The 27,118-nt window shown below is 36.9% G+C and overlaps 1 protein-coding gene and 1 long non-coding RNA gene across 3 annotated transcripts; one reads left to right on the top strand and one right to left on the bottom strand.

The window, feature by feature from the left end:
* The first annotated feature begins 68 nt into the window (after positions 1–68).
* LOC136807698 (low-density lipoprotein receptor-related protein 2-like) lies at positions 69–26,350 on the top strand. 2 transcript variants are annotated; one of them, XM_067064298.1, is made up of 8 exons: positions 69–663; positions 2,142–2,226; positions 3,164–3,453; positions 4,263–4,440; positions 5,260–5,454; positions 8,745–8,968; positions 10,254–10,436; positions 26,075–26,350. In XM_067064298.1, exons 1-8 carry the CDS (start codon positions 603–605, stop codon positions 26,182–26,184), a joined length of 1,326 nt encoding a protein of 441 aa, XP_066920399.1. In that variant the 5' UTR covers positions 69–602; the 3' UTR covers positions 26,185–26,350. The 2 variants fall into 2 exon arrangements, with proteins under 2 accessions (XP_066920399.1, XP_066920400.1); XM_067064299.1 differs by lacking the exon at positions 26,075–26,350 and adding an exon at positions 23,456–23,545.
* Positions 24,592–26,054, bottom strand: LOC136807700 (uncharacterized). Its single transcript, XR_010846708.1, has 3 exons — positions 25,989–26,054; positions 25,446–25,679; positions 24,592–24,627 (listed from the first exon to the last, which is right to left on the bottom strand). It is a non-coding gene; the product is annotated as an uncharacterized lncRNA (long non-coding RNA).
* Positions 26,351–27,118: the final 768 nt, after the last annotated feature.

Here is a 27,118-nt window from a genome sequence, read left to right as displayed (position 1 = left end):
TTCAAAAAATCCAATTAAAAAAGTGGATAAAGCAAATATATTCAAGGGACCTAAAGAGATGTCCTTGAAAATCCTTTTAGTAGAGACTCGATTTGTCTTTTAATGCTTTTTGTATAACTATAGGAGACTTCAGAGGGGTTCCGAAAAAAAACAAAAAAGAGATTGAATTTAACAATTTAAAAAATTCTATTGTTCCTAGGTCAAAAAATCATGTGGGGATGATTTTAAATTTTTTTTAGTAATTCAACGTATACTTATACCATATTTTTACTTTTTTTTATTTGAGTCATTATTTGAGTCAAAATTGGCATACGTGTCTTTTGTATAAGATTTTACTAAGAATTCTATTAAGAAAATCGGTAAGTAGGTTTCAAGCATTGTATTAAACAAATTTAAGAAGCACGTATATCTGTAAGACAAAAAGATTCTTGATAGAATTATAAGATTTAATCTATAATTTAAATATTTCATTCTTGCGGGTATGTAACATAATTGCCTTTTTTATGCAATTGGTCTTATGACTAAGTTACAGTAGTATTTTTTGTATTGACTGCGAAAGAAATGAACTAGAGGTTTTTATTCGCATTTTATTTCATGAAAGAATGGCCGCCATGAAGTATTTGCTTTGCTTTTTAGTTTTCATTTCTGTATATCAATATCAAGGTAAGACTTATTTTATTCTGTTATTTATTAATTTACAACTTTTTGTAAAGACCAAATCTATCCACTTGCTTACCACGTGTTTCGAATTTTGTGCCGTGTATAACATGGACCATATTACACTTGACTAATTATTTTTAAAAGTTGAGACATCGTAATTTGAAATTTCTGAAATTGGGTTTTTATACAGCTTTAACATCAAAATTCTATTGTTTTCTTGCAAAAAGTAAAATATCTCGACTTTCTAAGACTCGCAAAAAATGTTTTTTTAGGTATTGCTCAGGATCACAGAAGGATTTTAAATGCTAAATATCTCAAACCATATACTTAATTCCCCCTTAAATATTTGGACTCGAAGATGAAAAAACCCGGGGAGGGGTACTAGGGCAAAATGGGTTACGGGGATGTGTCGCTGGTCAGGGTACCTTTTTCCATGAGACCCATGAGGTCCCATTCAGGGTAACTTTTTTCGCAAATTTCGGCAATTTTTTTGAAAAAACGAGTCCCTTGTAGGGTCCATTTTCCGAACCTCAGTCGAACCCGTCGGTCGGCAAGGGTAGTACCCCCCCCCCCCGGGTGAAAAAACATTCACTGTCCAACGACACACTTTTCCTTGTTATGCACTTACACTTTCCGTCCACTTCTCCCGCCTTAAACAACATCATGGCATACTTTACACAATCTTATAAAGTAGATGAAAGGACTAAAGGTTTTATTTTTACGTAAATTTCATATCAGACACATTATTTTATATCAGGACAGTTAGCAAACGATGTCACTCTTATTAGAAAAAAACCTTTAATCCGCTCTTGTTCAAATGTATAATCTATTATCGTTAGTTTTCGAACACAAAAATATAATTCAGCTTATCTCCCCTCATCTCTAATCAATAGCTCGACCCAATCCCACCTTAAATCCTCCGAAAACCGATGCAAGGGAATTGAAGTTTTTTCCCATCAGCTGTAACGATATAAAACCTTCTCTTTCGGGTCACAATTATATATTTTCGGAACTTTAAAAGGAAAAATCTGCGTTTTTAGCAGTTTTATTGTGTTAAGAAAATTAAGAAAACACTCCAGGATTATATATAAGTCGGGAAATCCTTGTGGAGCGAAAACTTTTCAAGATTGTGAGTTTTTTTCTTGTACATGTTTCTAAACTTTTTGACATAATCAGCCTCATGGAAGGCTGGATTGGAAGGTTCTTAAAAGAAACCTAATTAAAAAATATTATTTTCTCATTCTCAACCTCAGCATGTTTCTTAGACGTTTCTTAGTTTTTATGCATTCTGAGCCTCGTGTTTCTTAAAAGTTTGTTTCTTAAAAAAAAGCTTGTGAAAAGTCGCCTCTGATTTTGCTAGCACGGCAAATTACATTAAAGTAAAATTTCAAAAACTTTATCCGAAAAAGGTCTTTTATATCCATTTACAAAGTTAATTGACACGCTTTTTTCATTTTTTGTTTTTCATTTTATGATCTTAGTGCTGGCTCAAGAATCATGCAACAGTGACAAAAGAGGAGGAGGCTGCGAGATGTTTTGTCGTAACGTGACTCAAAATCAAACCGCGTAAGAAAGATATGATGACTTTTTTTTAATTTAGCAAAGTTTTAAAAATTTCTACTTTCAGGGTCCCGTCAGCGTGACACTTTTATGGCACAATCATGGTCGAAATAGAGTGAGAATTCGGTTATTTTAACGTTTTTCAAGATTTAAAGTTCCGGTGAGAAAGTCGATTTTGGGCTATCTCTTTAATTTAATCGAATATTTCAATTTGGTATGGGTTGGCAGACTTCCAGGCTATATTCTGAGCCTTATTGGGCTATTTTTGAACTTTTGGATCCTATAGTCCTAAGTTTAGCGTTAAAACTCAGAGTTAAAACTCTGCCCTTCGAACCTACTTTAGAGCACTCACAAATCGATTGTGGTTTCAAAACTTTCTGAAAAATTTTGCTTTTTTATCAAATATTATGACCTTGATTGCAGTGAAAGTGACTGTCTCTGCTTCATATCTATGTGTACAACCTTTATAAATTGAACTCTCGCCAAAACTTCAAAAAAAACATTCAATGTAACTTAGAAACAAAACTTGTTTAAAAGAACAAAATGGACACAGCAGGTGGGAGAAAAAAGGAACCAAAAATCTTTCTGTAAATTACACCCGCCTCGCAGCCCCGGTGGAACTTTTTCCTCAGTGGGGATAAAAATTCCTATTGAAATCTCAATATGGGGATAAACACTTTATTGTATCAAAGTTAAAAAATCCAGTGGGCATGGTTTTGGAGTGCAATTTTTAAACATTGGATCTTGGATGGGTTTGACATCAAAGTCAAATTCCCAGTAGGGTTGAAATTCCTGGATATTTTCCATAATTTTCCAGTGGGGCTAGGTTCCCAGCGGGTCTGTGACACAAGGGTGTTAAATTTCTTTTAAATTTCTTATTTGGCATAAACTCCCACAAAAAGAGACCACATTTTCGTAATTCTTTCTTTTGAAATCGTTTTAGCTGTGATTGCAAAGCACCAAGTGAATTATCAGCTGATGGAAAATCATGCCATATGAAACCTCATCTTGTGTACGGAGTCATTGATTCTCTAGTGTTTGTGGAAAACGACACTGTTAACGAAAAGATCCCTACTCATAAATGGTTATTGAAGAAAACCGATTATATTGTTCATTATATAACTCAAGATTACGAGGGGAGTAGGATCTTCTGTGTATATAGTGCTGGAGGTAGATCATATAAAATTGATATGATAAGGATTGGGAAAAGAACAAGAGAGTTTATGATGGAATGTGAGTACTATTTTTCATACACTTGCAAGAAATCTTCAGATTCTATAAAACAAAATAACAAAAATTAAGGGTTTATCGACTGCCAAGGAGCAGCACTTCCATGGACGTGAAAAGTGTGTTTGTTTTAAGTTTTCTGTGAATATTCAAATCAAATCTACTCTCATCTTTTACACCCTTCCATAGCACCCTCGGGGAGGGGGATACTTAGGCTAAATGGGTGTGAGCCATAGAGGGTCCCTTTTTCACACCCTCGAAAGTCCTTCAAAGGGGTACAAAAACCATTTAAAACAAATTGAGTCTCTATAAGGGTTCCAAAATTACGAAAATCAAAAATCAACCCCCTCAAAGGGTCAAACTCAAAGATCCTTGCAATTTATGGACTAAAATTTGAAAATTTTGCTGAACAAATTGTTTCTTACGGTTTTGCTTTTTATGATACTAAATACTTCACCAATAGACAGGTTGCAAAATTAAAGTCTGAGTGAAGACAAATCACGCTTTTACTCGAAATTTTTATGTGCTTCTTACATGACATTTATTTCTGATTGGTTTAAATCTTTTGGCACTAATAAAGTAATTAACTGTTAGTTGGAAAGCAAGTAACATGGGACTGCATGGGAGTAAAATCACGTGAACTTTTTCGAGTAATCACATGTTTTGACTGCCCCGATATAATTTTGCAACATGTGTATTGTCAAAGATACTTTTGTTATGTAATGACATGATTTACGATCACAGTATTCATAATCTGTGATACTTTTGGTATCGATGCATTGATCTATTTGGTGGCTCTACTTTCTTTCCTACAGTCGAAAACGAGTATTTGTATGGAATAGCTTACGATCATATCGAACAAGAAGTTTTTGTCGCTGGAGAAAAATCCATTCATCGCGTCATCGATTTTGATAGAAGTGATAGAAACACGATCTCTCAAATCTTCTTGAAAAACATTACAGCGAGATCAATTAGTATTGATTCTAAATCAAGGTGAATATTTTTTTTTTTTTTTGCATATTCCAAAAAATAAATATAGAAAAGAATGAAGGGATTTGTGGTTTGTGGTTTAGATGTAACCAACGTAAGCTCTTAATTAATAAGCCAATTTCCCATCTGAATTAAGTGTTTACCACCCTTTGATGTGTCAAAGTCCCCTCGAAACTGTACTTATTAGTTCTACTTATACTGAGACGATTAATTTGTCTGAGACGAGCAATTTAGAAAATGAGCATTATGGAGGAGTGTACTTTCCATTCATGTTTCAATAAATAGGATCTCCCCCACTGATCTCATTTTACAAATCACTCGTCTTAGACGATTTTTCCTTCTCAGTATAAATTGTGTAAACCTAAAAAAGTTTATGGATAGAGACTCCCTCCCGACACACACCTAAAAGGAGGACTCGGCAAAATCCGCGGTGCGGTCAGGCGAAGTCAAGCTTTAGTGTGTTTTTTTGTGCCTAGAACCAATAGTTTTTAGATAATTCTCAAGTTTCGCCGTGGGCACATGCAACATATAAACGTTATCAAAATGGCAATTTTATTTGGAATTCTCGATTTACCTCTAAACGAACTTATCGGACGGGAATTTATCAAAGAATTTTCTTTTGAAACGTTCAGACCACTGTGAAACTATATATGCGGACAAGCGATGGAGAAATTTTACAGTATTAAAGGTTCAGAATTTCTATAACTGTTAATAACCGTACATCCCTTGCCCAAGTTCAGGAGTTGCCATAAAGCCATTATGGTAATAACCGGGAGGGCACATTGCTATACATTTTAACTGTTAATATATGTTCTTTTCTAGATTAATGTTCTTAGGAGTTAATGAAGCAGATCTCATTCGTATTAACATGACCGACAAAACTAGAACAACAATCTTCAAATCTAACATTAACAGCAAAATCAAGGCTATCACTCTTGATCGAACGGCTGATAAAATATTCTGGACTTCCGATGAATTTAGAAACGATATTGACGTTAATAACAATAAAAACGATACGTAAGTTAATATGTACAATATCATTATAATGACTTAAAGGCCGGTCTCCACTTGTGCGCGCTTCAATCGCACTTTTTGGCTTCAATCCTTTTTGCTTGGAAAAAAGATTACGTCATAAAAATGAAGCGCGCGCTCGAAAGAAAAGTTGAACACATTTCAACTTTTTTCAACCGTTACGTCAGATCACGCCAATGGAGTTGCTTCATTTTTCTTTTGACCAATAGCGTGGAAGCTTTGCTCGAAAAAATGCGATTGAAGCACGCGCAAGTGGAGACCGACTTTAACACCGGTCTCTACTTGCGCGCGCTTCGATCGCACTTTTTGGCTTCAATCCTTTTTGCTTTGAAAAAAGATGACGTCATAAAATGAAGCGCGCGCTCGAAAAAAAAGTTGAGCACATTTCAACTTTTTTTCAACCGTTACGTCAGATCGCGCCAATGGAGTTGCTTCATTTTTCTTTTGACAAATAGCGTGGAAGCTTTGCTCGAAAAAGTGCGATCGAAGCGCGCGCAAGTGGAGACCGGCCTTTACAAACAGACCACCTTCCCTTGAATGATTATTTCGGTTGTTTTTTCTCCAAAAAACGTCCAAACATATTTGAAGCCCTCGGATGTTCTTAACTTTTTGAGTTTAATTAAGGGTGAAAATAGTATTAACATTTTCTCCCTTTAATTTCACCACTTTATGTGTATGTATGAAATTGGGTGTTTTAGAGTTCATGAAAAGCCTTAAAAAATTCTTAACTTGTTCTTAATATTTCGGCCACCGAAGCCTTATATTTTTATAGAATTTTTCCCCGGGGGGGGGCACTCGATTAAAAAACGACCTTACGGTGTGTTTTCATGAACATTTTTGACCATTGTCAGGCACAATATGGTGACATTTCCCACATTTTACACCCTTAGAGTGCATTCTTTCGCATCTTTTCTCGTTTCAACCCTTACAGTGCACTCCAGGAAGTTTGGAAAAGTGACCCTTAAAGTGACCCTCTACCTTAAGTGCCCCCCCCCCCCCCCCCAGTTTTTTTTACTTACAAAAAAAAACGTGTATTGGCTTTATTTTAGTGTTTTTTTTTTGGGAATACAATATTTAACCCATGCCAATTAGGTCCTAATTTAATTAAGAAGGAAGAACAAACACCTTGGAAAGCTTCCCTACTTAAGATGTCTGGTATAAGACTGAAAGTAGTGAATTTTAGACAATTTTATCTTCCCTCGGTTTGTTGAAACAAAGGTTGAAGAAGTTTATGACTAATTATACGCAAAAGCTACAGAGAAGGGTCTTAGACATAAACACCTCATTTTCACAGACCTGGTAGGATTTTCTCAATCAGTGGGGTAACTTGTGTAATTTATGGCATATTTTTTTTCATTTTGAAAAAAAATTCAGCAACTTATTGCGAAAATTCGTATTTCGCTGATTTCTGCTGACATCAGCAAAATTTGAAAAAAAAATTATGCGAAAATGTTTCTATTAATAATATGCAACTTTGGTCCAAATTTCATGTTTATACCATCAGCCAAACTGCAGTTATTAAAAAAACAAGTATTGTTGACGTCAGCATTTTTTGGTTTTTGCCTAATAACTTTTTTGGGTGAAAAAATTAATTTTATTAACAGGCAGTTTTGAATTTTACCTTCTTTAAAGGTATAAATGAACATGTCTAAGGCCCCCAATTTTATGCGCCAAACTTATGACTTTTTGGACATGCCATAAGTTTCTCGAGAAAATAATGGACTGAACCTTATTCAACCTAGGCTTTTAGGGGCGGTTCAGAACTAGGGGGGGGGAGGCTTTTCCTGTACCAGCCCTTAACTTTTGATCTAGTGGACCTTTTTAGATGAAATTTGGCACACAAGATCTTTGTGACGTAAGGTAACTTTTGACAAAAAACTTTTTCAATGACGTTACTCAACATGCCCAAAGTAAGCAAAATATTAGTAGCTATTGTATTCTAACAAAGGCTTTAGAAAAAAATTGCTTGAGTTTAAAATGCTTATTTTATCCTAAATATTCAATAAATTACGGTTTAAACGATATATTTGACATTGAAAATAAATTTGTATTGTGTCAATGTGTCAATTTTTGTAAAACCTCACTGTCAGAAATGTCATCATGCTAAGGTGTGAAAATATTTAGGTGTCAGACTTTTTTTTATTTTGAAGCTAAATAAAAGTTAGGAATTTACAGAAAATCACGGCAAAAGCTCTATTATTTCAGGAGCTACTACCAATAGTTTGACCCCTGACCAGAAAGAGCCCCCTCCCTCCCTAGGCCGACTAGGGTGAAAGTCGATGAGATTGATATTCCCATACTTTTTAACGGTTGGTATTTGAATTTCATTGTTTTCAAATGAGAAAATTCAGTGGGGATGGAAAAATTACCACAATATGTCGCAGTGATGATTTATTTATTTGATTATTTTCGATGGGGACAAAATTTGGAGTAAAACCTTCCACTGGGGACGATATTTTGGCCAATTTTTCCAGTAGGAGTGGTTTCCACCGGGTTTATTAGAAGGGTTTTCACATAGCAGTAAATCTTTGAAAACTTAAAATGATTTGTTTGTTTGATTGTTTTCGATTGGGACAAAAATTGGAGTATAATCTTCCACTGGGGACGATATTTTGGCCAATTTTTCCAGTGGCAGTGGTTTCCACCGGGTTTATTAGAAGGGTTTTTACATAGCAGTAATTCTTTGAAAACTTAAAATGATTTGTTTGTTTGATTATTTTCGATTGGGACAAAAATTGGAGTATAATCTTCCACTGGGGACGATATTTTGGCCATTTTTTCCAGTGGGAGTGGTTTCCACCGGGTTTATTAGAAGGTTTTTTACATAGCAGTAAATCTTTGAAAACTTAAAATGATTTGTTTGTTTGATTGTTTTCGATTGGGACAAAAATTGGAGTATAATTTTCCACTGGGGACGATATTTTGGTCAATTTTCCAGTGGGAGTGGTTTCCACCGGGTTTATGAGAAGGGTTTTTACATAGCAGTAAATCTTTGAAAACTTAAAATGATTTGTTTGTTTGATTATTTTCGATTGGGACAAAATTTGGAGTAAAACCTTCCACTGGGGACGATATTTTGGCCATTTTTTCCAGTAGGAGTGGTTTCCACCGGGTTTATTAGAAGGTTTTTTACATAGCAGTAAATCTTTGAAAACTTAAAAGAAAAATTGAGCCATTACAATCACGTGGCAAACAAACGGTGAATAATCAAGTCTACTCAGAGGGGTGCATTTTTCTAGTTTCTAATGAGTAAATATTTGTTTATTTCTAAAAAGGTTATGGATGATGAATTACGACGGGACTTGCATAGAATTTATTGATAAAGAGGAATCCAAAACACCTATCTCTATTGTTTTTTGGCAAGGTTTTTTATACTGGTCTGATTCGCAATCAAAAAGAATTTACAAGACAAGTATTGAGGAGAAAGAAACTGAAGAAATGGAAATACAATTGGACGCAAATGTGTTTACAATTGACTTTTACGGAAATCCTGAAAATTGTAAGTATACTTTCCATTATTATAATGCACAGAAAACATGCAGGTTCTGTCTACATTAAAAAAAATTTTTTTTCACTTTTGACTACGTCATACAGTATAAAACCTCTAATCAACGGACACTCTAAAAGGCGGACACCTCTGATTAGCGGACAATTTCATTTTCCCCGGCCTTTTCATAGTCAAATCCTCATAAAAAAAGTTGCCAAAAGGCGGACACTCAATTAGCGGACCCTCTGATTAGCGGACAAATTTTTTCACACGAAATAGCCAAAAACCCTATTTTAGCTCTCCAATTGGCGGACATTAAATATCAAACGGGTCACAGACGTCCAAAATCGAAAAAAAAATGTTTAGATATTTTTATTTCAAGCACTTCAAGTACTTATTTGAATTATTTCTACAAATTTCCAGTTTTCCCTTGACCCATAAAAACGAATTTAGGTGGGCCAAAGAAATCATAAATCACTGGTACTTCAAGTCCGTACCCACCACCTCGACTTAAGCTATTGCCAGTCACTCGAGCTCTGATTCCAGTGTTTGGTACTTTTAAGAAAAGGGTACACAGTTTAGAAATATTCTCAGTGAGATGGCCAACAATACTGTCCTTTCCCATCGAGTTTGTTTGAATGATCGCCACAGCATTTTTGTCAGTGTTATATATTTCTATATTTTCTTTTATTTGTTAAAAACTAAATTGTTACGTTTTGATAACCCTGCTCTTATTCTTCTATGACCTAGTGTCTGCAGATAAGTCCTTTAGACCCCAATTTTGTATTTTCGACACCCTGGGATGGCCTAATTTCAAAATTGGAGCTCCGAGATCAAAAGTTTCTAATAAGCGGACACTAACCCCTTTCCCCGATGGTGTCCACTAATTAGAGGTTCCACTCTACACTCTTTTTCTTTATAAGAATGATTAAAAAAACAACGATATTTGCAAAATTCCAAAAGAATCAAGGGTCAGTACTTCTGTGCTTAATTGTAGGGGTCACTTTTTCGGAAAAAATCACCCCAACAGCATTTTATAATGACCCTTTACCCCCATTTTATGAAATTTTCTTGAAAAAGTGCCATAAAACCTTCATTTTCGCAGGGGTTTTTGGGAATAAGAAAGGGATATTTAAGGGAGAATCTTTGTGTTTGCTTTGTTCGCGTAATTTTATAAAAATTCATTCTTTTTATTGGGCGCCAAAATCCTAGGTCTCGAAATTTGTCTGCCTTCCCTGTTTGATCGACCCAACGATCGCGCTACTATTCCTGATCCTTTATCATATTTCTTTCCAAGACATGGGACAATGGTCACAATGGGCGGAAGTTAACCAAACACAAACTAATTCAACAATTTGTCGAAGGAATTGCGTACCACTTAATCAAACGTATTACACAAACAAAACATGCTTCAAACAAGACATGAGCAAATTCATTAACTCGTGCGGCGTTGACCCAGTTGAAAAGCCTGCATGTAGTGGTAAGCATTTTTTTTTGACATAAAATTGAGCCTGTTATTCACACCTGATTTTGCCTCCTGATACCGAGCCAACTACGAAAATAAACACTTCAATATTCAATATTCTCAATATCCAGCTTAGCCTGGATATCTAGACCACAAGTCACAGCCTAGTTTATCATATTTTTGTCTATTGTTTACGGTCTTCTCTACCTAGATCGCTTGCATCCAAATCTGAGTATGCAAGCCTTCTCACTCATCAAGATTTTCGCGGGTTTTTATTCGCCACATTTTAGCGTCCAAATAATTTATACAAATTGCCGAGTCATCAAAATGACTGATTAATTGATTATGTGTATAATTTGCTTGTCTGCCTGGGTTATCAAAGTTTGGAGCTTCTCTCAACAAGGGTTCACTCACAGACAGTATCAAACAAATTATAACAAACTATTCTAGGTGCACCAGACTCTATAATTGTATGGTTTCGCAGATTTCCAAAAGTTTTTCGTTGTCCCTAAATCACGAAAATACTTTCTCTTTGCTTTCCTATTCAGATTTACAATATAATTTTTTTGTTTACAATATAAGCTTTTACATAAGGTGTTTCCGGTCTTATTTGTTTTGTTTTTGTAAAAAGAGCGAGTCATAATAACTTTTCGGACAGCTTTAGTTATATTGCGCTTTTGATTTCCCCTTATGGTTCGCTTTTTCATTGGTGCATGGGCATCTAAAATATTTTTCAAAGTCTTCAAAATCTGAGAAATCGCAATCAAAATTACGACTTAAGGGCTCTGACCAGAGTGAATTTTTCATAATTGCCGTGTTTAAAATGTGTTTTCTGACTGATGTAACCAACAAAACTATGGCATGTTATACATTTTCTGTTAGACAAACTATTCCTGAATCTGAAAATTCAAAAATTATGATGAAAAAATTTGATGAAGAAGAATATGAAGGCTTTTGCGAAGAAGAGTATTTCAACTTTGAAGAGCTTATTTTCGGCGAAGAAAAAACATTTTGAAAAAATTTTTGCGGTAGATGGTGTATCTTTTACCGAACTAAAAATATATTTTTGGAAAATTTTTCTAAATGCTTCTTTGTCTCAAAATCTTCAAAATAGTGGTTTTTCATCAATTTTTCATCTGGATTTTGCTTAAAAAAACCAGTGAACTGTTATCAGATAGAACAATATCTCACTTTGGCTACTTCATCATCTACTTTGTTAAAAGTGATTATTGGTCGTAAAACAGTTTCTCAAAATCTGATGCGTGGATAGAAATCTCTTTATAAGGGTATGTTTGCACGGTATTTTTTCTCAGTTACGAAAATTTTAGTTTTGGAAAACGATTGATATTTACAAATTTGTTTCAGCTAACAATCTGGAATTTTAGGAGTTGAAATTTAAAAAATAAATTTTAGTCTATACGGAAAGAATAACTAATTTAGTTGAAAACTTGACACCCAAATTTCTTTTCTTAGAAGTGCGTTTTCAAATAGTTTTCAACACTGGTGAATCTATAAAATGAGCTGATTTCAAATATGTAATTCTTATTTGTATTGAGGGGACCGAAGTACCCGAAATTTCCAGTTGAAAATAATCAAATTATGTGCATAATTTTTTGAGAATTCAAAAGAATCCAATCAAGCATGAGAAAATATGCAATTAAAATACGATAAGAACAAAGAAATGACATTATCATTGCACACGTGCAATTGAATTCCCATTGCAACTAAGGGACCCCTTACAGACACTCTTCATTTTGAGGAAAAAAGCATGAATTCATTCTATCTGATAATAATTCTATGAAAAAACAGTCATAAGTTTTGACATATCGTTTTAGAAAAATTTTCCACAAAATTTAAGATAGTTCAATTCTTTGCGGACAGTGTAATTTTGAAACAAAAAAATTAATTACCCATTAAAACTAAGCACTTTTTGTCAAAGAGGGTGATGCAACATATTATTAACATCTTTTTAAAGTTCATAACGTCATTTTTGCAATTAAATTCTTAATTACTCTTAAGGGATTCGATTAAAAAGCAATTTATAAAGTTTATAAATTGCTTTTTAATCGAATCCCTTAAGAAAGGCAATTCTTTGTTAAAAGTGTTAAGGAACCTGAAATATAACTTTTATGTTCAAATACCAAAATTTTTGGGAGGAGCTTTTTTAAAGCTAGCTTTGAACATGCTATAAATCAAGTGCAAAATCAAACATATTATTTTCAAATATCTCCTCATTAAAGTCACCAAAAATTAAAAAATTATTATATGAGGCACCGTAATGATCAAGAACTTTACTTAACTCCTCGAGAAAGGGTTTTAGTTCTTGTAGCCTTAGATTTCGATAAATAGAAAGGATAAGCCATTTTGATTTTCTTAAGGGCTCTGACCATAGTGAATCTTTAATATTTGCCACGTACAAAATGTAATTTTCTACTTGAAGTAGCATACAAAACTGTGGCATGTTATACATCTTTTGTTAGGCAAAATTGAAAATTTTTTTGCGTTAGATGGTGTATCTTTGACCGAACTAAAATATTTTTTCGGAAAATTTTTCTAAAAGCTCATTTGCTTCAAAATCTTGAAAATAGTGCTTTCTGACCAATTTTCCATCCCAATTCTTCATAGAAAAACAGCCATAACTTTTGATGCATTGATTTAGAAAAAATTTCCGAAAAATTTAAAACAGTTCAGTTCTTTGCGGACAGTTTGAAAAAACTTTGAAACAAAAAGTTTAATTACCTATTAAGGTGGGAGTCACATGAAGGATTGAGAAAATTGAAATTTTACATTTTTCATCATATCGTTTGAAGCAGAAAAGATTTCTAAATAAAACTTTCCAGAAATGTAATATAGCTATAGAGAATGTGAAAAATTTAAAAAAAAATCTAAAAATAGCCAAGATGGGGGTAATATCAGCCAGGGGGTAATGCACTATCAAAATACTATGGCAGCGTTTTAGAAAAATCTATAAAAGCTATTCCAAAAATTTTTTTGGAGGTTGCTAGTATTTGGATAAGCTGTGGAATGAATGGAAATTTTTTTCAAAATTTCATTCCAGGGGGTCAGGAACCTAAAAAATGGTTTTTTCGAGTTTTGAAATTGAAAAGTGATTTTTTCAAAAATCTACTCCATTCATTCCATAGCAAACCATAAATGGAGCAACTCCTGAAAATTTCATGATCATAGCTCTTTCCAATCCTAAAAAAACGTTACCAAGGTGTGCGAAAACCCCCTGAAACCTATTTTGAGAAAATGGTCCGTAAAGTCAGAAGTGAGATATACATCTCTATTTCTCTGTAATAAATCGACCGTTTTACAAAATTCTTTCTGTGTTTGACTAAAATGGAATAAAGTACTACTTTATATACTTTAGAAAGGGCTTTGAAATACCAAAATAGTCCAGAAATTCCAAATTATCACTTTCACGTGATGCGCGCCAATCCTTGAAATTTTGCGCCAAACTCCACGTCAACATCGATTTAAGTCAATTTTAATGTGTTTTCACAATAAAAACCACATTTTCAATGCAATAGATCATCCTAGTATATTTTCCTCACTGCATCTGTCAGTTATAAGTTAATTTAAAGTTTATCTGTAGTAATACAAGAATCCACTTGGGCGTTGGACATCACGCAGTGCACAATTTCTCCTCGTGAATGTAAATAATCCAGAGGGTCTCCCAGACCTTCAATAATTCATCACACACAATTGTTAAACCAGCCTCCAGGCTTTCAATATATCTAAAGGGACCCCTCGCTTGTTTGTGATCTTTAGGAAATCAAACTATATTGGTCCAAAAACCCCTAACAGCATATTCAAAGAACATAAAACTTACTGCTAGTTCCTGTAGAGATATCGAAAAATTCCTCTGAAAACAGTATGGCGTCTCCGTCTGACTGAAACCAACACAACCGGGCTCATTGGGAGTTCTGAAGCCGATACCGATTCTCCATAAACCCGCAACTCGACTCCAAGCAAAGGGTTTTTCTTAGGAGAAGAGCGCGGATTCTATACTGTTCAAACCAGAGCTGGCCTCTACACTCGTACTGTAATTTTCCGGCGCATTTGTGTCGACAACTTGGTGCGACAAGAGCGCGAGAAAATTCGAAGGTCTTCAGAAGCCATTTGAAATTTCTGAAAGTTGAGTGAACATCAAAATTTATAATTTGTAATTATGGATTGAAGAAAGAGTTTTGCGTGCTAATAATTTGGGAAGTTGCTTTTCATATGATTATGAAGTGAGTGTCTTGTTATCATTTTTAAGCGAGGGGTCCCTTTAACACTTGGATCTTTGAATAGATACATCATTAAATATGCCTTCGGTCCATTAAAGTTTGTTCTTCAAAGTTTTTCGGTGTTCATCAGAAACGTTGAGTTTGGGAATCAAGTCTTTGGTTTCACCTAGTTCAAGCTTCCTTAGTTGAGAAGAATGACATTAAAGAGCTAAAAATGTCATCAGTCAGTCCAAAATTTCCAAATTAAAAGAGTTTTCATAGTCAAAAACACTGCTGACAGCCTCCAAATTTGTGTGTTTTTTAAAAATATTACATTTTTGGTTACCATCTTTAATTACGTCATATTAGGAAATCCCGCGGAAAAAAGGCGGTATTGACTTAGACGCCCGAAAAGAGCGTAAAAAGATCTTTCGTTTGGTATGCCATGATCCTATCACTCGGAGGAATGCACTAGCTCGCGAAGACTTACCTGAAACGAGACTTTTTTCTGTGTCTTGGGTACACTGCGCAATTTTTGTTATGATCTGCTATTAGGTAAGGGAAGCAAGGAATAGCGTGCTTTGACAGGTTCTGATTGGCTGAGCTATTTGGCTTCCATGTGTACATGTCAGTCCGAAATTTTTTTATTCATCTTGATTGGAAGATTTTACCTTGCCTTGGACCTTACCATTCACTATTAGACAGCAACCCCTAGTTCATGACCCCTGCCTTACTGAGTACTGATGCCACCCACCCAACAGTTCAGTGCTTAGTCTGTCAGCGGTATGTATCATGGTGGATCCTCACTCTTTCTGTCTTCACAGCAGGTATATGGTATTTAAATTTAGTCTTTCGAGGAGGACATTTACACACACATTTACTTTCTGATGATGGATCCATTCACAGAGGATGGCAAGGGGGTTCTGGCCTGTAGGGAGGCCTGAGCAATCAAAGTATTCTGATTTGATTGCGCCAAACACAAGAGGGTATAGGAAGTCAGCAATTTCCATACACAAACAGTCACGGAAATCCTTGTATTTGCGCTCGCACACCCCGTGCAATCGATAGCTAAACGATATTAATCGCTCAATTCTATTAATTATTCCATAATTGATAGCTAATCGAGGTCAAAAATTGTGAATATCGATTAGCTAGGGATTAGCCATCGATCAGTATCGCTGAGGCCTCAATACCTCGAGGTATTGATAATTACCTTTCGATATCGATTGTTATCGATTACTCATTGGTTATTTATCGATAAGCTACCGTGAAGTCTGGTAACTTGCATCAGTGGAGGCTAACATGCATAGCCCTCAAATGACTGACCAATCAAAGCAGCAAAATTTCAAAACAAATGAACTACGCAGCTTCGCTCGCAGCTCTACTCTACGATTTTTGTTTTGATTTAACTTTGTATTTTAATCACCAGACAGGTCATTCATTTGCGGGCTATGCATGTTAGCCTCCACTGATGCAAGTTACCCGACTTCACGGTATCTATTATTATCGATCAAGACAGCAATCGATTATTTAATCGATCGTATTGATTACTAATTGATGCAATAATTGGATAGCTAATATCAATATCGATAGCTAATTGAGGACATAAAATATGTGAATATCGATTAGCTATCAATTATCGATTTTGATCGATATCTAATCGACCGATTAATATCGATTAGCTATCGTTTAAGCTTAACGTTTTGATTCGATTTACGTTCAATTGAATTCGATTGAGAAAAAATCACGGGTAGATGGATTGGTTCATGGGTAGGTTGATAGGATCATCTGTAGATTGATAGGATCATCGGTAGATGGATTGGATCACCGGTAGATGGATTGGATCATCGGTAGATTGATAGGATCATCAGAAAACAGATTAGCTGGATGGACGGATTGGTTCAATAGATTGATTGAATAGGTAGATTAGAGCATCGGTAGATGGATTGGTGCAGTAGATTGATTGGATCATGGGTAGATGGATTGGATCATGGGTGGATTGATTGGATCATGGGTGGAGGGATTGGATCATGGTTAGATCAATTGGATCATGGGTGGATTGATAGAATCATGGGTAGATTGATTGGTTCATGGGTAGATGGATTGGTTCATGGGTAGATGGATTTGATCATGGGTAGATGGGTTGGATCATGGCTAGGTGAATTGGTTCATGGGTAGATGGATTGGTTCATGGGTAGATGGATTGGATCACCGTTAGATGGATTGGATCATGGGTAGATGGATTGGTTCATGGGTAGATGGATTGGATCATGGGTAGATGGATTGGATCATGGGTAGATGGATTGGATCATGGGTAGATGGATTGGATCATGGGTAGATGAATTGGATCATGGGTAGATGGATTGGTTCATGGGTAGGTAGATTGGATCACGGGTAGATGGATTGGATCATGGGTAGATGGATTGGATATGGGTAGATGAATGGATGGGATCATGGATGGGATTGGATCACCGGTAAATTGGTTGGTTCATGGGTAGATCAATGATTCATGGGTAGATGGTTGGTCACCGGTAGATTGATTGGGTAGATGGATTGGTTCATGGAGATGGATTTGGGGTATGATGGCTAGGGGATTGGTTATGGTAGATGGATGGTTCATGGGTTGATTGGATCACGGGTAGGATCACCGGTAGGATTGGTTCAGGGTGGATCATGGGTAGATTGATTGGATCATGGATTGGGATAGATGGCTGGATGGGTAGAGGATTGATCATGGGTAGATGGATGGATCTGGTAGATGATTTGGTTCAGGTAAGATTGGATCATGGGTAGATGGATTGGATCATGGGTAGGTGGATGGGTTCATGGTAGATGGATTGGTTCATGGTAGATGATGGATTGGTTCATGGGTAGATGAATTGGATCACCGCATGGTAGATGGATTGGATCATGCTAGGTGGATTGGTTTCATGGGTAGATGGTTGGTCTGGTAGATGGATTTGGATAGAGGATGGATTTGGATCATGGGTAGCTGGAATTGGATCATGGGTAGATGGATTGGGATCCAGCTGGGTAGATGGGCTATGGATCATGGGTAGGATCACCGGTACTTGGATCATGGGTGGATTGATGCTGGATTGGTTCATGGGTAGATGTAGGATTGGGATCACATGGGTAGATGGCGGCAACAGATGGGTATGATGGATTGGATGGGTAGATGGAAGGGAATTCATGGGGTATTGGATTGGTCTGGATGGATGGGTAGATGGATTGGTCATCACGGATTGGTTCTGGGTAGATGGATTGGTTCATGGAGATGGATTGGATCACGGGTAGATGATTGGATCACGGTAGATGGATGGATGCATGGTAGATGAATTGGATCATGGGTAGAGGATGGATCCCGTAGATGATTGGTTCATGGGTAGATGGATTGACATGGGTAGATGGATGGAGATCATGGGTAGGTGGATCATGGTGGATCATGGGTAGATGATTGGTCACCGGTAGATGATTGGATCATGGGTAGATGGGATTGGTTCATGGGTAGATGGATTGGATCACCGGTAGATGGATCTGGGTGGATTGGTTCATGGGTTGGATTGGTTCATGGTAGATGGTTGGATCATGTAGATGGATTGGATCATGGTAGATTGGATTGGATCATGGCAGGTAGATGATTGGTCATGGCATGGATTGGGTAGATGGGTTGGATCACCTAGATGGATTGGATCATGGTAGATGGATTGGATCATGGGTAGACACCGGTAGATGGATTGGGATTTTCAGATGGATTGGATCATGGGTAGATGGATTGGTTCATGGGTAGATGGATTGGTTCATGGGTGATGGATTGGTTCAGGGTAGATGGCTGATGGATTGGTTAGGGGTGGATTGGATCACCGTAGATGGATTGGATCATGGGTAGATGGATTGGTTCATGGGTAGATGGATTTGTTCTTGGGTAGATGGATTGGATTACCTGTAGATGGATTGGATCATGGGTAGATGGATTGGATCACCGGTAGATTGATTGGTTCATGGGTAGATGGATTGGTTCATGGGTAGATGGATTTGATCATGGGTAGATGGATTGGATCATGGCTAGGATGGGGGTGGATTGGTTCATGGGTAGATGAATTGGATCACGGGTAGATAGATTGGATCACCGGTAGATGGATTGGTTCATGGGTAGATGGATTTGATCATGGGTAGATGGATTGGATCATGGCTAGGTGGATTGGTTCATGGGTAGATGGATTGGTTCATGGGTAGATGAATTGGATCACGGGTAGATAGATTGGATCACCGGTAGATGGATTGGTTCATGGGTAGATCAATTGGATCATGGGTAGGGTAGGATGGGATTGGTAGATGATTGGTCATGGTAGATGGATTGGTTCATGGGTAGATGGATTTGGTCATGGGTATGGATGGATTGGATCATGGGTGGATTGGCTCATGGGTAGATGGATGGATGGATGGATCATGGGTAGATGGATTGGTTCATGGGTAGATGGATTGGATCACCGGTAGATGGATTGGATCATGGCTAGGTGGATTGGTTCATGGGTAGATGGATTGGTTCATGGGTAGATGAATTGGATCACCGGTAGATGGATTGGATCATGGGTAGATGGATTGGATCATGGCTAGGTGGATTGGATCATGGCTAGGTGGATTGGTTCATGGGTAGATGGATTGGATCACCGGTAGATGGATTGGATCATGGGTAGATGGATTGGATCATGGGTAGATGGATTGGATCACCGGTAGATGGATTGGACTATCTGTAGATGGATTGGATCATGGGTAGATGGATTGGTTCATGGGTAGATGGATTGGTTCATGATTGGACTAGAATGGATGGATAGAGGATTGGATCATGGTAGTGGAGATGGATTGGATCATGGGGTGGTGGATTGGAATCATGGGTAGATGGATTGGATCACCGGTAGATGGATGATGGATTGGATCATGGGTAGATGGATTGGATCATGGGTAGATGGATTGGATCACCGGTAGATGGATTGGACTATCTGTAGATGGATAGAATCATGGGTAGATTGATTGGTTCATGGGTAGATGGATTGGTTCATGGGTAGATGGATTGGTTCATGGGTAGATGGATTGGATCACCGGTAGATGGATTGGATCATGGGTAGATGGATTGGTTCATGGGTAGATGGATTTGTTCTTGGGTAGATGGATTGGATTACCTGTAGATGGATTGGATCACCGGTAGATGGATTGGATCATGGGTAGATGGATTGGTTCATGGGTAGATGGATTGGATCACGGGTAGATGGATTGGATCATGGGTAGATGGATTGGATCATGGGTAGATGAATTGGATCATGGGTAGATGGATTGGATCATGGATAGATGGATTGGATCACCGGTAAATTGGTTGGTTCATGGGTAGATCAATTGGATCATGGGTAGATGGATTGGATCACCGGTAGATTGATTGGTTCATGGGTAGATGGATTGGTTCATGGGTAGATGGATTTGATCATGGGTAGATGGATTGGTTCATGGGTAGATCAATTGGATCATGGGTAGATGGATTGGATCATGGGTAGATGGATTGGATCATGTCTAGGTGGATTGGTTCATGGTGATGGATGGATTTGGATAGGGGTAGGTATATGGATCACGGGTAGATGGATTGGATCATAGATCATTGGTTCATGGGTAGATCATTGATGATCATGGGTAGATGGATTGGATCACGGTATTGATGGTGGATGGTGGGTAGTAATGGATTGGTTCATGGGTAGATGGATTTGATCATGGGTAGATGGATTGGATCATGGCTAGGTGGATTGGTTCATGGGTAGATGGATTGGTTCATGGGTAGATGAATTGGATCACGGTAATGGATTGGTGGTAGATTGGATTCACCGGGTAGATGGATTGGTCATGGGTAGATAGATTGGGTTCATGGGTAGATGGATTGGTCATGGTAGATGGATTGGTTCATGGGTAGATGGATTGGATCATGGCTAGGTGGATTGGTTCATGGGTAGATGGATTGGTTCATGGGTAGATGGATTGGATCACCGGTAGATGGATTGGATCATGGGTAGATGGATTGGATCATGGGTAGATCGATTGGTTCATGAGTAGATGGATTGGTTCATGGGTAGATGGATTGGTTCATGGGTAGATGGATTGGATCATGGCTAGGTGGATTGGTTCATGGGTAGATGGATTGGATCATGGGTAGATGGATTGGATCATGGGTAGATGGATTGGATCACCGGTAGATGGATTGGACTATTGGAGATGGAGATGGATTGGTATGGGTAGATGGATTGGTTCATGGGTAGATGGATTGGTTCATGGGTAGATGGATTGGTTCATGGGTAGATGGATTGGATCACCGGTAGATGGATTGGATCATGGGTAGATGGATTGGTTCATGGGTAGATGGATTTGTTCTTGGGTAGATGGATTGGATTACCTGTAGATGGATTGGATCACCGGTAGATGGATTGGATCATGGGTAGATGGATTGGTTCATGGGTAGATGGATTTGTTCATGGGTAAATGGATTGGATCATGGGTAGATGGATTGGATCACCGGTAGATGGATTGGACTACCTGTAGATGGATTGGATCATGGGTAGATGGATTGGTTCATGGGTAGATGGATTGGTTCATGGGTAGATGGATTGGTTCATGGGTAGATGGATTGGATCACCGGTAGATGGATTGGATCATGGGTAGATGGATTTGTTCTTGGGTAGATGGATTGGATTACCTGTAGATAGATTGGATCACCGGTAGATGGATTGGATCACCGGTAGATGGATTGGATCATGGTTAGATCAAGTGGATCATGGGTAGATGGATTTGATCATGGGTAGATGGATTTGATCATGGGTAGATGGATTGGATCACTGGTAGATTGATTGGTTCATGGGTAGATCGATTGGATCATTGGTAGATGGATTTGTTCATGGGTAGATGGATTTGTTCATGGGTAGATGGATTTGATCATGGATAGATGGATTGGTTCATGGGTAGATGGATTGGTTCATGGGTAGATGGATTGGATCACCGGTAGATGGATTGGATCATGGGTAGATGGATTGGATCATGGGTAGATTTGTTTGATTTCGATTTATTTTCTTCTTTTTTCGATATCTTAAAGACGATTACTACGGACCGGCGCTCCATCCTCTTTGAAGTAGTAAAAGGCACCCGTTTTAGCAGGATTATATTGACCAGCTCCTTCTTCAGTTTCTGGCGGAGCTACGCACTGTGCCTCAACTTTCAAGATTTCGTCAACCAGACATTTCAAGAAAGAAACCAAGTCATTGTCGATCGTGGTATTACTTGAGAAAGACTTGATCCAGTTGCCAACGTACCGACTGTATTGTCTTGTTTCTCTGATGATTTTTTGGACTTTGTCTAAGGATAATCCGTTCTCGATTTCTAACAAAGGTGCTATCACGTTGATCAGGTTATGTGGCAAAAATGCGCGCAGTGGTGTATCATAGCTTAAAACGTTAAGGCAGCGCTTTGTTGTTGCAAGCTGATCCGTCATCAGATGTTGCAGGAAAAATCTCTTTGCTAAGGGTTTACAGTCTTCTGAAAGCAAAGAAATGACGTTTTGTTTTTGCTTAGTTTGTTCTGCTATAGGCATTTCTGCAAGTTTCTGGTCCGGGACTTTCGCCGTAAATAGTTTGAGAAAATCTCGAGCACTTCTAACGTTTTCGCACTTCTTCTTGTGTTCATCTTCATTTTCATTCTGCGACGTTTTGGGGTAGGTCAAGAAACATCGATCGAAGCGGCGATTAGGGGTTGGTACTGTTACTGCTTCGGGGTTCGTTTGTTCAATGGGTGTAATTGACATGTTGTGGTGCAAAATGCTGATCTTTGTACCATCACAAGGCAACACTTTTGGATCTCAACCACACCAAGTACAGCTTTTACGAAATTCTCTGGGTTGGTGACTGGCCCAAGAGAAAAACAACTTCGAGAAGGTTTTCGCAGAAACAAAGGGACGTGTTCCCAAACATGTGTATGTGTTGGAAATTAGGATGAAAAGTTTGACTTTATTGTGGACACTGAATCAACGAAGTCCCAGCAGAGCTTTTCGGTAAAGCAGGTTTGTTGCGAGATTCGATACACTCCATCAAGCTGTCCATCCCATTTCAACGTGCACTTATTCTCCGAGCAAGACAGTTTGTAAACATCACACGGTATCATCGTTAAATTGGTGGAAAACGATGCGGAACATTCTTTGGTAAACAAATATCCATCATCATCATCTTGTGGCCAAGGTATCTAAAATAAGCACCAATTCTCAAGCTTAAGTAAAGGAAGAAGAATAAAAAGGTACTCTTTCTATTAGTATTTCTATCAGTTACTATACATCTATTTCCAAAAAAAGCTAACATCGCACTGCTGGGTACTGTTTTTAATTTATAGGTGCTCCATGGCCTGGGTGCTCTTTATTTTACCCAAAAGAAGTCGTGTGCAGAGGGATCTCTCTAATTCATACCATAATATACTAACCCTGTCTCAAAGAATTTTAAGCAAGTGCTTTTCAGTATTACGGTAACACGGGAAACAAGAAAACGATAAACATTTATTAACAGAACAATATGATAGGCAAATAGTCAATAGAAAGATTTTTAAGCTCTAGAAGATCCCATTTTCAGTAATTACTGTCAAAGAAACAAAATGGCACATTTTTGTAAACTCTTGAAAACATACCTCACAGGCACATGTGGGCAGAAGAGGCTTTGGATAAAAAGACAATTTGAAGTCTTTGTCACGTAATGCTTGAAGACTGGATTCGTAATGCTGAAGAAACTGTTCCTCTAAATCTTCACGTTTTAGGTTGACATCGCGAGCGTATGGTGAATAGAAGGACCACTTCCCGGTCGATGAGTCGAAACCATTGGTCTATAAAACAACATTCAAAATTTAGTGATGAGAAAAAACAAGTCGTTGCAGCTTCTCTTTATTTCTTAGAACCTTTTTACTCATTTCTGTCCTAAACTTTGACAGTTATTCCACTGATAACCTGGAAGAGCCACAATAAAAATGGAAAAGTAAAGCTTTTCAAAAAATATTGTTCAATATTTCTATACCTTCTCAAAAGGGTTTTCATCAATTAGTGGCGAGTGATCGTCCTCTTGTTGATTTCCATCAGTATCACTGTCAGTTTCACCATCACTTGGTACATTAGGTTCAGGCGTCTCACTGCGAAGTTGCATCAAAGGATGATTTTGCCAGTTCTCGTCATTGTAGCGTTTGAACACCTCCAAATGATCACAGCGTTCATCTTCCTCTAAGTTCCGAAGCAAAACTTTCTTTGAATGAGCATGCACACACAAGCCTGATGAGCATTTGACATACACGCGTGTCTTATCGTTTGAAGCGAAGATGTGCACAAATTGGTGACTGGAAATTGAGCGAACGGAAAACTTTTCAATCGTTTCGGCCGATGATAGCAGAATAACATCTTGTGTAACAGCCTCTAATGACATCTTAATTTTGCTAGCAACAACTGTTCCCATTTCCATGTTCGACTGAGGAATTGAATAACCATGTTCGCTAGATTCGTGGAAATCGATGTTAAACTGAAAATATAATAAAAGAAAGAACGGAGAGTGAGCCGGTGAAAATAAATACAATTTATACTGGACATTATAACATGTCATCTTAACACAGAAAAGATCTATTAAAAACCAAACTTCATTATATGAATTTATTTTCTCAAAAGATATATATTTTAAATTTATTTTCAACTTTCTCAATTTCCAACTTATGATCGTGGAGACACGGGAAACTATTGGTATTGAAATCAAAATTCATAAACGATAATTCTAAAACAATTGACTAACCTCTTCAATAATATTTTCAAGCAAGCGAGCGTGCATACAACTTTCACCATCCCAATCCGATGAACCAATTGTTGTCGATAGCACTTTAAACGTTTCACACGCGCATTGTATGTTAGTATGATTGTCTTCAACGTTGCGAGTTGTGGTCACGAATTCGTTGAACTATAAGATTTATAAAAATGACCTACAATAACAATTTTCAGAAAGCACGCAGGATTGTCTAATCAAAACAATTATATTTTGTATATACATCAAAGATTATGATAATTAAAGTCTATTCACGATAAGTGTGCACTCTTTTTTCTTTTACCTATAACTTTTGAAGGAATTATTCAATCTTTATAAATTTGGTGTCATTGGAAAGATAGTAGTGAGTGGAACAATTTGAAATAAAAAAATCTTCAAAATAATTCTGAAAATGAAGATGAAAATGAAGAAGAAAAAAATGAAGATCTTGTAGAAAAGTGCTATAACTATCATTTTCACTGAAGTGAGACCTTGATCATAGAACGTCATCACTGTGAAAAAATTTCTCAAAAATAATCATTCAATCAAAAGATATCAAACAAAGTTATAAGCTAATTGACGTCTAAAAACGCTGTTTTCTGCTGTTTTCTGCTGTTTTTTGGGGTTATTCACTTATTAACTTTGTATCATTATAACTTTGTATTGAATAAATATTTTTGTGAAATTTCTTCACAGTGATGACCTCCAAAGATCAAAGAATATCTCCAGTGAAAGTAAAAGTTATAGCACTTTTCTACAAGATCTTCATTATTTTCTTCTTCATTTTCATCTTCATTTTTAGAATTTTTTTGAAGATTTTTTTATTTCAAATTGTTCCACTCACAAATATCTCTCCAACGATACCAAATTTATAAAGATTGAAGAATTCTTTCAAAAGTTATAGGTAAAAGAAAAAAGAGTGTACACTTATCGTGAATAGACTTTAATATTTTCAAGGTTAAAACGTATCTTACTTTAATTAATCCAGAAACAGAATTGTAATCGTTCATCACAACAGTTTGGAGTCTGCGACTTTTTTCCCGCCACAAGAGTGTGCTGTCCAAATATATTGCTCGCTTGAACTCTTCATACATGTCTGATGGTAAACTGGCAGTATATGTTTGAGCAAAGTCGTCTTCCGTAACGCCAAGATGTTCGAGGAGAAAACTTCGATCAACATTTGCTCGACGTTTTCCAGAATTTTGGGACTGAAAATATATCAAATTTTATATTAGATAATAAATTTTTCAAAAAAAGTTTATAAGACAACACAAAGAAACAAAATAGGGCTTTTTTTTTCTTGTCTGTTATTTTAATAAATCATTCGTATTTAATATCAATTTTGGTTCAGCCAGAGGAGATCTAGAAAAAAAGCTGAAATACTAGTCGGTTATTATCTAAAGATGGAAAAATATAAGGTTGTTTTTTATTTTTGTTTCTTGGTTTTATCCGATAACCGACCGTTAATTCAATCTCTGAGCAATGCAAATTTAATTAAATAAATAATTTGTAAAAACCTTTGTTCGTTTTTTGTAACTTCCACTTGGAATATATTTAATATTGAAAGCGTTTTTCAATTTGAGAAAGATAATTTTTTTCATAGGTGCGTCATCAAAGGATTGGATCATCAAATTTCTTGGTGAAAGACCATTTGGTGTAAAGTACTGCTTCTTCTTAACACTAGTGTTTTTCCTGTACGCCCACTTATGGTAATTTGGTAAGGAAGAAATAATTTGAAATTGACATTCAATTGGAAGATTTTCGATTTGACCAAAAGTCTGCAACGATTACAGTATGGCAGATTTTTCTGACGTAATACTAGTACTCATTTTATAATTTAGTAACTCTGTCTTCCACTGTCTCAGGGCCGGCGAAACTGGGGGGCCGGGGGGGCCATGCCCCCCCCCCACTTTTTTGCTAAGAAAGGTCCGTCGGCGCCAACCATGGTGGCGCCTCCTTAGACACTTACTATTTGGCCCATCCACTTTCAAAATTGATTCGCCGGCCCTGTCTAGAGTCACCAAGTCCAACCATCTTGTAAAACCTATAAAATAAATAAAGAATTGTAAAAACGTTACGAAGTTTTTGTTTTTCTTATAAATTTAATTTGAAAATCGAATGGATGTTTATAATACCAAAAGACACTTAAAGGCCCGTTTAACAAGAAACAAGAAGAAATACTGATGTTTTATTGCTTTCATACTTTACTTATTACTTGTCTATCTTTAGTTGCTCTTAGTGTGACGATGGAAAACAAACTCTTACTCCTTATTCGGGCAATTTTTTTCGTAAATTTAGTCATTCGTCGAGTAAAGAAGACAAATCCAGGCGCATTATCACCAAACGACTGCTTGAATATGGAATAAGCAACCGGTAGATTTCTCTGAATGGATGACTTATTGCTTTGTTTCTTTTGGTCAAAATTTCTGTCTGATGTAGAGCCTTGTACAAAGAGAAATTAAACATAAAATTACTTTTTGGGGGTTGGTCTAAAAAGCAGGGTAGCCAATTGGGCTAGCCAATTGGGCTAGGTTGTGGGGTACCTAAATATTTTACAGACCAGATAAGAAATACCGAAAATGAATGCATAGAACCACATTTTACTGACCAGGGAGCACGAATCTGATTGATACTTAGATTGATCATG

The sequence above is a fragment of the Clytia hemisphaerica genome, unplaced genomic scaffold (assembly GCF_902728285.1).
Source record: "Clytia hemisphaerica strain Z4C2 unplaced genomic scaffold, Clytia hemisphaerica genome assembly, whole genome shotgun sequence".
In the NCBI taxonomy this organism is placed as follows: Eukaryota; Metazoa; Cnidaria; class Hydrozoa; order Leptothecata; family Clytiidae; genus Clytia; species Clytia hemisphaerica.
The sequence above is the reverse complement of the archived record's forward strand: the minus strand, read 5'-3'. Positions and strand labels throughout refer to the sequence as shown.

Bases quoted from the DNA above. Each gene is read 5' to 3' on its own strand.
- LOC136807698 (XM_067064298.1), top strand. From the start codon at position 603: ATGGCCGCCATGAAGTATTTGCTTTGCTTTTTAGTTTTCATTTCTGTA. The intron at 4,441-5,259 runs GTGAATATTTTT...GTTCTTTTCTAG, and splicing joins AGTATTGATTCTAAATCAAG to ATTAATGTTCTTAGGAGTTA. The intron at 8,969-10,253 runs GTAAGTATACTT...TTTCTTTCCAAG, and splicing joins TTACGGAAATCCTGAAAATT to ACATGGGACAATGGTCACAA.